Source organism: Polypterus senegalus, unplaced genomic scaffold, assembly GCF_016835505.1.
Source record: "Polypterus senegalus isolate Bchr_013 unplaced genomic scaffold, ASM1683550v1 scaffold_2970, whole genome shotgun sequence".
NCBI lineage: Eukaryota > Metazoa > Chordata > Cladistia > Polypteriformes > Polypteridae > Polypterus > Polypterus senegalus.
The window spans coordinates 7,156-23,652 of record NW_024384122.1 but is presented as its reverse complement, the minus strand read 5'-3'; the positions used below and the strand labels follow the sequence as shown (position 1 = coordinate 23,652).

The 16,497-nt window shown below is 37.1% G+C and overlaps 1 protein-coding gene across 1 annotated transcript; it reads left to right on the top strand.

Annotated features, from left to right (window-relative positions):
* The first annotated feature begins 1,061 nt into the window (after positions 1 to 1,061).
* Positions 1,062 to 7,951, top strand: LOC120521827 (regulating synaptic membrane exocytosis protein 1-like). Its single transcript, XM_039743154.1, has 4 exons — positions 1,062 to 1,935; positions 5,994 to 6,109; positions 7,018 to 7,178; positions 7,724 to 7,951. The coding sequence occupies exons 2-4, from the start codon at positions 6,023 to 6,025 to the stop codon at positions 7,878 to 7,880; spliced, it is 405 nt and encodes a 134-aa protein (XP_039599088.1). The 5' UTR covers positions 1,062 to 1,935; positions 5,994 to 6,022; the 3' UTR covers positions 7,881 to 7,951.
* Positions 7,952 to 16,497: the final 8,546 nt, after the last annotated feature.

The window sequence follows — 16,497 nt, the reverse complement described above, 5'->3', positions numbered from 1 at the left end:
TACCGAAGTTGGATCCTACTCCATCAACATTACCCACAGGAAATTAGCCAAACCTTGGATGGGATATATGTCCATGACCAAATTAATGCAATCATGTAATGCAGGTTTATTGTAATGCATATCTTAAGAAACTTTAAAATAGCCAGTTAGAATAGTCGATGGAGCACAGTTAAGCATCTTTTTCTGGACGTTTGGAGTATAAACTGTTTTAAATTTACAGGTATTGCTAAACTACTGAAGACTTTCAATTAAAGTGTTCATACACTCTTGTACAATTTAAAGAGCATCTGTTTCAGTCAGTAAAACATAGTTTTGCTTAAAAATGTGTGAATGAGTGGATCAACAAATGAAATTCTGAAAAACGGTGATTTAAGGCCACAGTTAGAAGGAAACATTCAAATGTAGTTTGCCTGCAAGAATAGGGTTTATTTGAGTTCGATCGATAATTGTTTAATAGACCCTGTCTTTGAAAACAATTTCTGATAAAATGATACACTGAGACACAGTAAAGCATAGTCTTTTAAGAAACTGTCACTATTACATCATTTGTTCTTCTCTTACCTTATGTTATTCAGTATGGACCTTGTTTTCTTAATTAGGGATTATATTGTATTATGTACTTAAGGTGTTATAGGAAAAAGTAAATGACTGGCAATCTTTTCTAAACCTGTATCTAGAGAGCTGCCATCTTCTACTAGAAGGGTGCTTCCTCCAAGCCTGAGGAAAGCTGATCACCTTAGCATTAAACAGAGGAATCAAGTTCGCTCCCGATCAAGTGAGCGTGCTAGTATCAGACCATTATACTCTGTCCGGCAGATAATTCCAGGAGGGTCAGCACCAGCCTCTCCTCAGCGGAACAGGTGGTATACCATGTATTGAAAGAGTTCTTGTTCGGCCTCCCTTGTGCTGGTGTTGTGGAATCTTAATGTGGAGTACATACCTTTTTGAGTCTGATGCTACCACCTTTCGTTACAATGTATTGCTTCCCAGTTTTTCACAGTTTCCTACTAATGATACATCCATTTTATCATTAGAACCAATGGAAACGTGTGTGTGCAATGGTCCTTTGTTCCTTATCCTTTGATCATTGTTTCTGTAGTTAATAACTTTTGATACAATAGCTTTTTAACAGCTGTTTTGTGAAACAGAATAGACAACATTCACCAGAATTAACTTGCAGAGCCTTTCCTGTAATAACTATTTGAACATTTTACCCAACAATAATTTCTAGTAAAAGTATTAGCTTGCAAAAATAAAGCTTAAAAAATAAAGTGTTGCAACATAATTATCAAATCATTTAGTAAAGAATGATACAATTGTAAAAGAAAAATTAGAATTAAAAAAAGGTTGTAGCGCAGTTTACACTGAGCATAGCTAATAAACTTTTACTTTTATAGTTAGAAAGGCATAGACGACAGTCCTTTCCCCTGCTACCTAATTGCTTGAGCTGTTTTCCTATTAGTGTGTATGTAAGAATGTTTCAAAGCAGAGTCATCTTAATGTAGCATTACAATATGTTAATTTGCAATGCTTTTCAAGTCTTTGGATCAATACATAGATAGCCCAACAGATTGTTTAACTTACAAAAAGACTTATCCCTTGTGAAGCAAGTTATTTTTTCCTGCAGCAACATAGAACACGTGTATAGACATTGTGCAAAACAGTTAAAACTTAGTTAACATGTAGTTTTCAACAAATAATGTTTTTGATCCATGGTGTTTGAAATTTAGTGAGATTACATGCATATTTGTTTAACTGATTAATGTAATGTTCAAATTAAAGATTTATGCTTTTCATTCTTTCACTTTTTTCACTACAGTAGAGCACATCAGCATGGTAGCCCCACTCAGTCCCCTCCAACAGGAACTCCTGCTTCAGGCCGCAGGGGAAGACAACTTCCACAGGTCCCTATTAAGAGCAGCAGCATTGAACAAGGTATTGTATAATTGTGATTAAGATCACTTGCATCAAAGATTTCAACTACAAAGTCATATTTTCAGATCAGTCTGGTTAAATATAGAGATCTTGATTGTTTCAAAGTGCCCATGATTATCACAATGAACAATAAGTAAAAAGAAAAAAAAAGTTTCCTGTCTTAATAATTATAGACCTTTGGCTCTGGTCTGGCATTTGAATATCTTAATGTTTTTTGACCCCCATCATTTTACTTGCCAACAGGTCAGTTAAAAATGGTGATACATGTCTCTCCACTAAATGTTTTAGTATTTAGATTCCCCTATACTTATGCCAGAATGTTATGTGTGTGTTTTAGTTCAGATTTTCTCACAATTTTAACTGAGCTTTGCTACAGCAAGTCCACTTCGTTATAAAGCCTAGCTCTACACTGAGCAGAGATGAAAGTTTAAGTATTCAAAAAAGCTCAACAGCTAATGTTACTTTTTTTTCTGCAAACAGAATATGTATAACTTATCCCAATAAACACTTATCCAGTTTTATAGAGCCATCACTGAAACCATCTTCACTTCTTTCATAATGATCTAATGTAGCAATGCGTCTCCTCATTCAAAACATAATCTGCAACTTGCTGCTCATACAACTGAAGGGACTGTACTCCAAACTGAATGTCATTCAGGGCGTACTGAATATACATTGTGAAGAAAGAAGTTGAGACAACACACTCATAAAGGTTTGAGGTGTTAGCACATATATTCAAAAAGAATCATACAGAGGACAACATTTAAGTGAGTGAGAGTATTTTTTATAGTGAAGCTGGCAGGAAATTGAATACAGAGGGAATGCTAGGAAGAGGGTCGAGCGGAAATGACGTGGAACATTGAGGCCAGAAGTGCAGTCATTGTGTGAGGTCAGAAGTAAAGGCTTTGTTATTATGTGTGTGGAATCTTCTGCCAGTCTTCAAACGGTGCATTTTATTCTTCAGTTTTTCTGTTGAACGAGAGAGAGAGAGAGAGAGAGACATTATTTCCCTGTACAAAACCCACTTTCTTTATGTTACCACGTGTCGTTGAGCCCATTAGCTGCTCCACAAGCATGCGTGTGTGACAGCACCTATGGCCAGGAACCAAGCAAACAATATAATTAAAGGCAACCTTTAGCGATGGAACCATATATTTCAGTTATAACCATCACAAAAATTACCAGTCATCCAGAACAAGAACCATGGGGCATATAGATGGATTATTTCTTATTGCAAGCAATTTTTAAATCACAACTTTTGATTCACGTTTGTATCCCCTGATTTCCAAACACATCTGTCTAACTTAAATGGTTTTCTTTGAAAGACTTTTGTGTATGGGATATTAGTGTATTTACTTACATGGTCATTTTGTGTTATGTGTTTATTGTGCTTTTGTGCACTGCAGTATTGTTTGCTGCTGTTGTATGTATTGTTGTGATGGTGTCATATATTGTATATTGTACAGTAGATTTTCTTTGCTGTTGTTGTATCTTTGACTGTAATGCTGCAGTCATGTTACCTGCCAATAATGTTCAGTATTATTTTACAAAATATTATAATGAATGTGGCATGTAATATTGTCAGTGACTCCTTAAACTGTTTGTTTTTTTTTTTACTCCCAGCAGGGCTAAGGTTCATTTTGTGCTCTGAGAAAAAAATCTGCTGTTCTTAATCCTGCAATACTTCCTTAGTAATTTATATGTGACATTTTCTACAGTAGTTAAGCAGTTTTGTTCCATGATTTTTTTTAAAACATTATTCTGTTTTCTGGGAAAAATCTGTGTAATTGTAAAGCAGGCTTCAGTAACAGTCTGAGTACTGTAGGTGTTTGATTATTCGGTATTTTTTTTAAATACTCTATGAACATTGATGCATTATATCAATCTAGTTTAGCAAATATTTTAGTCTAATTCATCATGTGTGAGAGCTGGAACCTGATCTAATAGTACTAGGCCAACAACAGGAAAAATTGTCAAATGGCTACCTCGGGTTGAATGCAACCACACTTTAATACAACATCACAGTAACAACTGGCATGCTGTACAGTAGTATCATTGAGCTGCACATCAAAATTTGTATGGATATTTAAAAGTTATCTGATCTCCTACAGAAGTCAAAGAGCTTAATTAAAAACTGAGAAATTTCAAAGGTGAAATAAACAATCAATCACAGAACTGAATCTAAGGGCTTTTTCCTAGGAAGGTTTTACTGGATTTTTTTTTCTGTGCACAGATAAAAACAACTTTGGGGGGTGTATTTTTTCTAGGACATTAACAAAATTTATTTAGGATGTATTACCTTGTTTGCAGAGCCATTTTTCACCCCATTGCGTATATAAAGAAGCAGCGTTGCTCTCTCTCCATTTGTTTTGATTGTCATAACTGACTGAAAGTTGAAGTAACCTGTAAGCATTGCTTAAGAAGCATTGAAATGGAAATGAGACACAGACTCACATATTAAAGAATAGCTTATTTATATTTTCAGGTTGGTTTTAGCCTGGCAGAAAGATGGTTCACATTATCACATTTGCCACACTAAGGAAATGACTAGTATCAGCATTAATTGTTTTATTATCGTGGGGTGAGTGGCACTTACCAAATTCGTGTTTTGGACTAGTCTAGTCTTGCACCGTAAATTGAACACACAGACAGAAAGACGCGCACACAAACTCTAGCCACATAAGTACTGATTATGACTGATGCACAGTATATCACTCCTTAATATTCCACATAGGGACTTGCTAGCTTTGGTGTGAACAATGCACAGGTGCCCCCAAATATAACCTCGACCTAAAGGCTAACACACCTTAGTCCCCGAGAATAACCTAGACACATGAAGACTGGTGCACCTCAGTTAATGCCACATACCAACTAACAATGCTTTACTTCCACAGTGCTGTCCTCTTTTTGGATGTCTCCCTCAATCTAACCCTGTGGGAAAGAAAGTGGCAATCTCCCCACACCAGATGCCCTGTATTTACTGTACTTTATTATTTCATTCACTCAAGATATGCAAGAAATACAACAGCAAAGTATAGGGGGATATTTTTGACAAAATAAATAAAAAATAAATAAATGCCCAAATAAAAGTTAGCTGGAATATGAACAAAAATAAATGTGTGTCATTAAATGTAAGAATAAATAAATATGTCATGAAATACAAGCATAAATAAATGTGTCACAAAATATATTTTTTGTTGCTTATGTATTTAAATTTATCCATAATATTCCTTCAAATGCATCAAGAAATACGGCTTGAAATAAAACTGTTTGACACATTTATTTTTGCTCACATTTCACAGTAAATTTGTGCCTTTATTTATTTAATTATGTCCAAAATATTCCTCCATAGCAAAGTAGTACTTATTAAAAATAGATTAATACCAGCAGAAGAAAGTATAATAGAAAATATAAATGGATAATAAAGGCAGAATGTATAGTCCTAACTAAAAATGCATCTTTGCTTTAAAGTCAGAAAGCTAACTAAGTTGAGTAGCAAAGGAAACATCAGTGTCAAACAATGTTTCATGCCAGGCAGCTGGTTTAAATTCAGCTGTTGGGCCTCTCTTGTCACTCTCTGTGTCTCCCAAGCCATTCTTTATATACAAAAGCCACCTGGGGTTGCAAACCTTCTAATGTTGGTTACAAATGATCGACTATCTATTCTGGTGATGAACAGTCCTGCATAAAAGCTTCAATCTTGGGTGCTTTATCTCTACAGTCTCCACTTCCCTTTTTTGTTAGGTTGTAATCTGTCTGGTGATTCTAAACTGAGATTATACAGTTAAATAAAAATTAAAACAGGTGTGCACGGATGTAGATAACAATACCATTACTCAGTGTAGTACAGTGCCAAAGAGTGCATTTACAGGTCATCACTGTCTATTTGAACTTTTTAATGTAGTGCTTGCAGTTCTAAAGTGCTGATTGTATTCCTCCTGTGTAAAATAATTTTAATAAAGTAAATTTAAAAAGTAGTCTTATGTAAATTACTTTTTAATAATGCATTAACTTGTGAATAAAAAGTAATTTTTTGTTATAATGTATATATATTTCAGCCCTTGCAGTGGAAGAAAGAGCAAGACAGATGAAAATGAAGGTACATGCTTACAAATCATCCACAATGTCTAGCTCAAGTCAAGAACTGGAACACGAGGTCAAGATGAAACGTGAGGTAGAGTTAATTTAGTCCATTGGGATTACTGAAGTTTTAAGGACATACTATAATAGAAAGTGCTTTAGTTCTTTTGAGTATTAATAGATTTGAAATGATTTTACTAGGAAATTATATTTGTGGCACACTAACGTTTTGTGACTTTTAGACTTGTAACTTAATTATTGAATCCATATTTTAACAATTAAATCATCTATCACTCTAATGTATGATGTACTATATTTCTTCTGTACCATATTTAAGAGTTTTTTAATTTCTTTATGCCATCCAAATACATATAATAGGTTAATTAGCAATTCTAAATTGGTCCCGTGTGAGTTTAGGTGGCTGTCTGAGTGGGCCCTACAATCATGTGGAACCCTGACTAGGATTTGTTCCAGACATTTACCTAATGATGCTGGGATAGCCACTGATCCCACAAGAATCTGAATTGAGTTTGAAAATAATGTAGGCTAAATTATATGTGCAAAATTATGTCAATGAAGTTTTTGGAAAATGTGAAAAAAGCTGGAAGAAGAAATGCTTAAAAACATCAACTGTGAAGAGAAAATCTAGCACTGTTTTAAATAGCAGGTCTAGATTGATTTTGTAAGGCTAATGGATTGATCAGTTCATTTTGAGCTGCTGCCTTTTAAACTTTCTTTACATTTCACTTATGTCAAGTAATAAATAGGGCTGTTTCATGTTTTCCGTTTTGCTTTGACCTCTGTTTCTTTTTCCTCTTGAAATAATCAAATTCCCAGTTTAATTTCTCACTTTTTCCAGCAAACACCCTTGCAAATATTATCTTTTAAGTATTTTTTTACTTTATATTTGAAAGTAAAGCATATCAGATGTTGCTATTCATGTATTTTTGATGATCATTATTATTTCTATATTGTAATGATATAATTTTATTTGTTTACTAGTTATATAAAGATAAGCACAGAAGCTGTGACAATGTATCTACAAAATCATCAGACAGCGACATTAGTGATGTGTCAGCCATTTCTCGTACCAGCAGTGCCTCTCGCCTAAGTAGCACCAGCTACATGTCAGTACAATCTGAACGTCCACAGGGCAGAATCAGGTAAGAGGACTACATGCCTATTACAGGATTTGCTGCTTTATCTTAGATTATCACTACGTGTCAATATTAAGGTTCCTAAAAGTATGTTTCAGAGTTAAATTTATATGATAAAATGTGTTGAACTATGAGTAATGTAATTACTGGGATTTCATTTAATGAGCCTTGGCATTCAAAATATGAAATGGTGTTCTATAATAAAATTTAAAATCATGGTCCTAATTTACAATATCTGTATATCTGTATGAAACTTGCACTCTTAGTGAGTTTCAGGCTATTCATTTTGCTTATAACAATGCAGCAGTGATAACTTAAGGTTTGAGTTGCCACGCTTGAAGTTTATGAACATTTTAACCATCTAAACCATTAAAACTAATTTACAGAGTACTTAAAATTCATGAATATTATTTTCTCATCATATTCAATCTTTGTTACATTTTTTTTCTGTTAAATGTGTTTGAGTGATTTATGTTAGGGATTTATTTATTCATTATTTATTTTCCATTTAAATTGCTTTAATTGAAAACTGCATGGCATGCTGTGAAAAGGTCAAAATCCTTAGAAAGCTACAAAGGTGAGGAGAAAAGAGAGAGAAGGATATCGTGGGAATTAAATGACAAGGGCCAGGAGAAGCATGCGAGGGAAAAAAACATCCCAGAAGATCTGAGGAGGAGGCGGCATTCAGTTGCTGGTGATTTGAGGTAAAAGTCAGCTGCCCTGCCCTGTTGCCATCCCTACAGTGTCATGGACCTTCCTGTTGTACCAATAAAATACCAACTTACAGCCTTCCACTGTGGTGCTGATTCCCAATTTTATACAAGCTGACTTCAGGATTATTTTTTGTTACTTGCACATGTGTCAAATTAAGAATACTAAATATGGTAAAACATGACTTTTTTAGTCAGTATTATCTTTTATTTAAAGCATTATGTGAGTGAGATGTGGATTTTATGTTTAGTGTTTATAAGGGGCTGCACAATTTAGTTTTTATGATTTGTATTGACCATTTTTTATAGCCAGATCAGTTGATATGAATTTTGCTTCCCGATTTTAGGAAACACCCATCAGAAAGTGTCACATGAACCGTTTAGTCCAAGGTTTTACACATACGTGGATGTGTTCAAATTCAGTATTTTTAATTATAGCAAATCATCGTTGGTCTCTGTTCCAGAAAGAATAGACTACTCGGTAGTGTATGTTGACAATCTGTGTTTAAGTAAACTAAAGATTCCTTAATGTTCGGATTCCAAAGAGGAATTGTCTGGTCTTTGAATTAATTTTCTTACATTAAGGTTACCTTACAAATTGCAGTTGGAGTCCCAAGCTTTAATTGAATATGTAATTAATCTGCTGCAATAACATCTGTTAATTACAGCATGCCTTTTGCTGAAAGCAGCTGTACTTAACTCTTGTTAAACTTATAACGCGCTGCTGAATTTGCAGAAAGACTTTATGCGCATCCCAGGTGACCTAGGTATTTGAGCACATTCTAATATACCGATATAAAGATATATAGACTTTCAGGTATTTTGTACCTATCATTTTCTACCAAGTCTCTCTTATTTCATAATTATCAACAACAAATAATATAGAATGTTTATCATTAGGCAGCATTCATTTTACTTAAAAGTGTGAAATATAGAGAAATCTGACTAACATGTTTTGCACAAGGCTAATATACTGTATATATTTAACTTCATTAATAAAAATAATGTGGCAATATATTTCAAAAGCAACACTATCTCTAGTTTTACAACTGTAGTTCCTAAAAAATGACATGCATGAAAACATAAATACTTATGTAATTACAAATCCAATAGATCTTGCAGTGTCCTATGCATAAAAGCATCCCATTCATTCAAGTCATCTCATTTAGGTCATAGAAGCAAAGGACTTTCAGTTGCCTATATTGTACATATAGTATATGAGGTGTGTCTATTAAATAACAAGACTGATTAGATAATTCACCTTTATTTATATGTATTACAAATGTAATGCTTGTCCCCATTTGCACTAATACATTGCTGCAGTCTTGTTTTCCACTGGTCGAAGGCATGGAGCAAATCAATTTCTGTAAGCTGGTTTAACACATCCGCCGTTTTCTTCTTTTTACAGCATCAACTGACTCAAAACGTGTCCCTTTTAATTACTGATTTAACTTTTTGGAAAAGATAAAAGTTGCACGGTGCTAAATTGGGCTAATATGGAGGATGTTCAAGTGTAGTAATGTGCTTGTTGGTCGAAAAATGCTTTACAGAAAGAGCTGTGTGAGCACAGACACATTGTCCTGGTGAAGAATGAAACCATTTTCCCACAGTTGCGGCTGTTTTTTTCTCACTTTTTCTCTCAGCTTTATCATAACTTCCTTATAATAATGCTGGTTAACTGTTATGCCTTCTGGAACCCATTCTTCCAAAATTACACCCTTGATATCAAAAAACACAATGAGCATGGCTTTGTATTTTGATTTGCTCTGACAAGCTTTTTTCATTCTTGGTCCAGGGTGTTCATCATCTTCGACATTCTCACGTCCCTCGTTGAATCTTTTGTGCCACTCAAACACACGCGCACGAGACAGGCAGTCATTCCCATAAGCTGTAGTAAGCAGTTGAAAACATTCTGTTGGTGTTTTGTGTAATTTTACTCAAAATTTTAATTTGACATGTTGTTCAACTTTTATACAGCAATTTTTCGGCACACTGCAGAAAACACAGCCAAACTAAATGGCGACTCACAGTCAACTGAACGTCATAGAGTGTTGCTGCTTGTCATGCAGGTTCAGACATGTTCAAGGTCACCACGCATGCAGTTATAACCGGTTCTGACTGCTTTGTTTACTAGATGGAATCACAGTCTCGTTATTTAATAGACATACCTCGTATTCTTAAATTTGAGATCTTGAAAGTCTCCTTTTGGGACAGTACAGTGATCCCCCGCTGTATCGCGGTTCAGCTATCGTGCCCCTGCTACATCGTGGATTTATTAATACTATTATTATTACTATGGGCTCTGCCCCCTGCTCGCTTCGCTCACCCACCCCCGTGTTTGGTTTACCGGATAAACAACTTAAAGAGATTGTTATTTTCATGGGAATTGTTACATATGCATTATTTTCATTTTTATTTTAAAACTTTTGTAAAAACAATATTTGTCCTTTACTTCCTGCCCCGGGCGTGGTTAAATCTCTTTCTCGCGGCTCTTATAACGCTGCTCGCGTTGTGAAGGGGGGGTCTGAATGTACATTAAAGAGATGTGATCGGTTCAGCTGGTGTCTTGCTACTGCTGCTGGCCAGCTGTGTGTTGTGCTTGTCACGCTTTGCGTCAATCACTTAAAAGCCTATACAGCAGCTGTCCTTTTGCCACTTCGCGTCTCTGCCACTCGCTTTGTAAAGGGGGGAAGCTGAACACACACTAAGCAGAAGTGGACAGATCATCTACTAGCTTTGTGCTGCTTCTGCCAAGATGCCTGTTCTGCTTGTTGTTCTGCGCATTCTGAAGGAGGAGGAGGAGAAGGGGTGTTTGTGAGGGCTGAACGCACGCTAAGAAGCAGTGGTCGGATCATCTGCTGGCTTCCTGGCATGCTGCATGTTCTGCTTGTCAGTTGGTTTAAGAACTTGGAGCATCTGAAGTTTGTCTGCCAAAAGCATTCCAAAAACTCCTAGGTTAGATGTCAGTGAACTTGTTTTAAATTGTTTGAAGTAGGGCGTGAAGTGCAAAAGTCACCGTCTCACGGGTTTTGTTTCCTAAGGTTGTAATGTCTAGTCTTGCGTGTTGTCAAAGTTTCTGTCCGAGATGATCCGGTCTCGATCACTTTGCTCAAACCTCCCACCCCCCTGGGGCCCCGGAGGTGCGCTAGGCTCCAGACACTTTGCGTTGTGAATTGGGGGAGCTGAATGCACGCTAAGGAGAAGTAGCTTTTTGAGGGCTTTGTGCTGCTTCTGCCAAGATGCTTTTTCTGCTTGTCTGTACAGCAGCTGTTCCTCTGTCTCACTGCCTTGTCTTGCGTGACATTAAAATGTTTTATAATAGAGAGATGTTACTCATATCCTTAGCCCGACATCCACATATCATATGTGTTTACAAAGTGTAATTTAATAAGTTTACATGTGTTTAAAGCATGTGGGATGGGTATTTTAAGGCCTAAACTATAAAAAAAAAATGTTTATTTATATGGTCTTTCTATATCGCGGATTTTCACCTATCACTGATGGGTCTGGAACGCAACATCCGCGATAGGCGGGGGATCACTGTATCTTTGAAAGAATGTCTGAAGCAAAACACTTAACATCTGGCATTCCTGAAGTAGATTAAACTTGATCCAAATGACTAACCTTAATGTGGTGAGTTTGTCAGTTTTCATTTGAAGCATAACTGAAGCCTTCTGCCTTAAGAATTGTTAACAAGTGCAGTGTCATTGCACATCCTTATGTCAAAGCCAAGATGTCTTGAAACAGTGAAGAATATTTGCCTGCTCAGGGACTTTAACACTGCTCTGTTAGACAGGACTGCTTTTTGCTCTCCACGGGAGTAGCTCTGCTGCTGCATGCCATAGGAAGGCTGCTCACTTTATGACGCCAATGGAGGTAAGTCCTCAGGAGCCTTATCCCCTGAAGAGTCAAAACCACCAGAGAGCCAACGGGGTCAGGCCTGTTGGGAATTGGAACTGGTGTGATGCTGAGGCATCGCCCACTGCATGACAGAACTCTGGTCCCAATTTGAGGTGACCTGTCCGGGTAGGTGCGTGGAACTTCTTGTCTCTCCAGCATGATGATCATTTCCCCTGCTGTTGGTGGAGCTTCATAAACTCCTCATTTCAGCAACAGCACTCTTTGAGGTGCGCACACCTGGGACAGGCCAGAACTCTGTAGGTGGATACACCTTTTATTGGTCTGGTCATTCTGATGGCTGTTTAATTGAGGGAGTAGCTGTTGCTGTGGCAGATTGGCTCTTTCCGATTCTGTCCGATGTCACTCCTTTTGATGAGCATATTATGGGACTCGGATTAAGGCACTCTCAGGGTACCTTGTCTGTCATCTCAGTGTTTTTTTTCAGCTTTGTTCAGTGGTTGATGGGTGATTTCAATGCGACCACTGGCACAGACAGGGCTGGCTATGAGTGGCATCATGTTCCTTGACTTTGCAAAAGGTCAAGGGCTGCTAATTGCTGGATCCTGGAGCATCTGACCACAGACTTGCGTTGCTCCTCTGAAGATCCAGCTTAGTGTTCAGTAGACTCTTACCTACTAGGTGGGCTGGGCCTGGCCAGACTCCAAGATCAGGCTGTTTCTAATGAGTTTGTATGTAGTTTGTGTGAGGAACTTATGGACTTAGATGCGACAGCTGATCCTAATATGATGTGGGAGACCTTCCGTGACAACACCCCGAAGGTTGCTGAGTGATTAGCTGGTGTTACCAGTATGCCCATAAGGTAGTGTTTCATCTTGGAAGTCGCCTTGGATATCATCGAGAGGAGTCACAGCACATGGCTGTCTGTGCCGTTAATTGAGAAGAATAGCTGCGATGGCTCTGAGCACAGATAAGGAGGCATTGGTTAGAGGAATCTGTGAGCAGGTGATACACCAACTATGCCCTTGTGAACCACCTTCTGCTTACAGAGGAATCAAAGCATTATGCACATCCAAATCTGTTTCTCAGAGAGTCACAATCAGGGCAGATGATGGAATGGTCCTTACTGATGACACTTCAATTGTTACCCACTGGGCTGGAAACTCTGAGAAGCTAGTTAAAGCTGATCCTCCAGCTAGGACATTGCACATTGCTGGGTCCACTGTTCTTGAGGCTGATCCTCCAATTAGCTGTGAACCACCCAGTCTCACTGAGATTGCACACGTGGGTAAACCAGCTCAGGGTATGGAAGGCTGCAGGGATCTGTGGTATCCAGGGTGAACTTCTCCAAGCTGGTGGTAAGACTGTACTCCTTGCATTGCAAGCAATCTTTGCTTCCATTTGAGAGACAGACATTATCCCAGATGACTGAAAAACAGGACTTGTCATCCCTATCTGAAAAAGAAGCGTGATCGATGGATTGTGGCACCTACAGGGATACTGTGATGTTCATGGAGTCAATGTATGCTCTGATTGAGGCTCTCGAGATACTGAGTGTCTTGGGCTTGTAAGTGACCTACATAAAAACCAAGCTCCGGGACTTTAATGACCTCTTGAACAAAGCCATGAGCAGTGTTGTTTGTCTGGAGAGAGAGTGTCAACCTTGTCGAGAGGTTTACTTACCTCGGTAGTGACATTCATGTCTCCGGTGATTCTTTCTATGAAGTCAGTAGACGGTTTGGGAGAGCATGGGGTCGCTGGAAAGGGGTGTGTGGCACTCCCAAGATCTTTGCAAAAGGACAACGGTCCAAGTCTTCAGGGTCCTGGTGCTTCCTGTTTTGCTATATGGTTGCGAGAAATGGACACTATCCAGTGACCTGAGATGATGACTAGACTCCTTTGATACTGTAATTCTTCAGAGAATATTTGGGTACCTCCAGTTTGACTTTGTGTCAAACAAGCTATTGCTCACAGAGTCCCGAATGAGGAACATTACCTGCATTTTGAGGGAGCATCATAGTTTTGCAAAGATATTGGGAGTGCCACACTATGGTGCTATTCCTCAAGGATGATCTGACTCACAGGATCCTCATTCTTGAGTACCCGATTGGCTGGACCAGGCCAAGGGGATGCCAACGTAACACCTGGCTGCAGCAGATAGATGGTTATTTCTGGGAGGTGGGAATGGACTGCCAGGATCCCAACCTGTTTAGTTGTGTGGTGGGTGCAGCAATACATTGTATCAGTGCTTGCTTGCTGACCTGACTTGTATATTAAATAAGTGGTTTACTTAGTTATAGTGCCAATGTGAACATCAGGCATGTCAGGTCCAATCAATATTTATAGTGCATTTTTTAAAACATCATTAGAAAATATATATTTTTTGCTGTGCATGCCAAATACAAACTTAGCTTTATTCGATTCAAGATGTCTATCTATGACATTCAATTACATACAGTTTTTCAGCATGATTAGATTAACTAAATGTTAGGAAAGGATGTTTAGCCATCCCCTGACTGCCAAGGTAATTTTTAGGTGTCATCTATTCAGTTCACTCAAGGTACAGGTATTTAGAACTTTCTGGGACCAATAAAATTGGAAGGCCATAGGTGTTACAGAAGTATGTTGCAAGCATAGCAAGGATACCAGTATCGGAGGACAGGTTTGGGTGAGTTGAAGTATAATGATCCAAGGTGTTACTGACATAGTCTGTTGTGAGGTCAAGTAAAATCTTATACGCTATCAACAGAACATTTTAGTTAATTTTGGAATATTCAGGTAGTTTGTAAAGTTGGCACAAAAACAGAGTCAAGTTTTTATAATATTTGTTACAAGGTGGAACTGATAGACCAGAATGTTTTTTTTTAAATGGGATTTAGTTTCAAATAATGTGATCCTTGTTTTGGTACAGTTTTAAAAGGTTATATGCTTCATCTAGCTTTTTATTTTTCCAGACAGATTGTGAGCCAAGAAGTATCCAACAGACACCAGATTTTGGTACTCAAATGAATCTCAAATATAAACATTTAACCAGTCTTAAATGTATAACTTCTATGGACCAAAAGAAGCATGTACATATTAAAAAGAGCAGGGAAGGAACCTAAGAAACATGTTATTTGACAGGTGCAGTGCTGGGCATGCTTATACTATCAAATGTTGCACTGAGGTATGATAGAGTTAAATTAATAATAATTTAAGCCCTGCTTGAATAAATTCTAAAGAGCTTTTATCTGAGCTTTACCTGCTTTATTTCAGTTTTCATAATGTCTACTATGTTCTGTGCAGCTTCATTGTTGTGAATTGTGCAGCACACTGCAGCCAAACAAAAATTATTTAATTAGGTTGCTGAAATTAAAATAATTAGGGTGAGAAACAATATCCCTCTCAACTGTGACATTAAAGGAATACTTCATACAGTAAGGGCAATGATGGCAGGATTCACTACCCAAGTGGTATAACTCATTTTAGAGAAAGAATCATAAAGGGCTTCAAGATATGATCAGGGAAATTTTGTTATATTATTTAATTGGAAAAAGATAGAGAAGACAGAATCTATTTGCACAGAAAAGGTGACACGGCAACAACTCAGCAAGTTGGAGCCAGAAATTAAAGAAGTGTAGTGTGCTTCAGTGCTTAAGCATAGAGAAAAACACACAGATGAATGTCAGTGTCAGCAAAGAGCATTATTGCGGGAAACTCCGACAAGTACTTTTAGGGTATTGATTCTATAAAATGTCAGGAACAGTAATGGATCATAGAGACAAATAACCCTCCATAGTTGTCAAATCAGGCTATGACATTCATAAATCAGATATCCAAAAAGAAAAAGACTATGACTAAAATTGCAGTTTTCACTAATGTATAAATGTTCAGTGAGATATTAACAAAATTTGCACCATACTCTGAATGATTAGCCATTATCCAATTTAAAAAGAATACACACAATATGGTGCTAAAAATTAAAAAAGGGAAAACAGAGTAAATAATTGAAGCTACCAGTGTTAGTCAGCGTACCTTCTTAGAGTAAACAATTATGTTAATTAACCATTAACTATTGAAAATACAGTACTAATATAATAAAAATGTATAGACTTGTCATGTTCATTAACTGTTAGTGTTAACATACATATTCAGTAGGTGCTTGGAATTAATTTCCTACATTATTTCAGTTTTTATATTATCTAATTTGTTATGACAAATATTTGGAAAAAAAATTAATGCCATTGACAAATGCTGATCCTTTTAAACATTGCAGAGTATGTTTTGGTTCTTTACTAATTTTTTTATGTGTGACATCATTTACATATCTGCTGCTTTTATGTAGCTTTAATTCATGTGTGTAATTAAAAAATGCTTCTTATGGAAGTGAAGAATGCCTTTTTTTTAATAACTTTAAATATATATTAATACAGAACATTAAACTTTTAAAAGCTATATATTGTGTTTTGAAGCAGCTATGAAAACTTCTGTAAAATGGAACACAGTTAGAACAGTAGGAGAATCTAGACAAAAACAGGCCATTCAGCCCAACAAAGCGAACCGATCCTATCCACTTAACACTAGAATTACCAGAGCCTACGAAAAAACTTGTAGATCTGTCCCACCTTAAATCGCTTCACACCTCTCTGTCAGCGTCGTTTGTCCCGTAAATGTGTTAATAAGCAGCAAGCAGCCTGATATCACATTCCCCACCCCAAACAGTTTCTCAGCTCAAGTCTGTTTACTCGGTCAGTTGCTTAGAGTTGTATAGTGAGAAC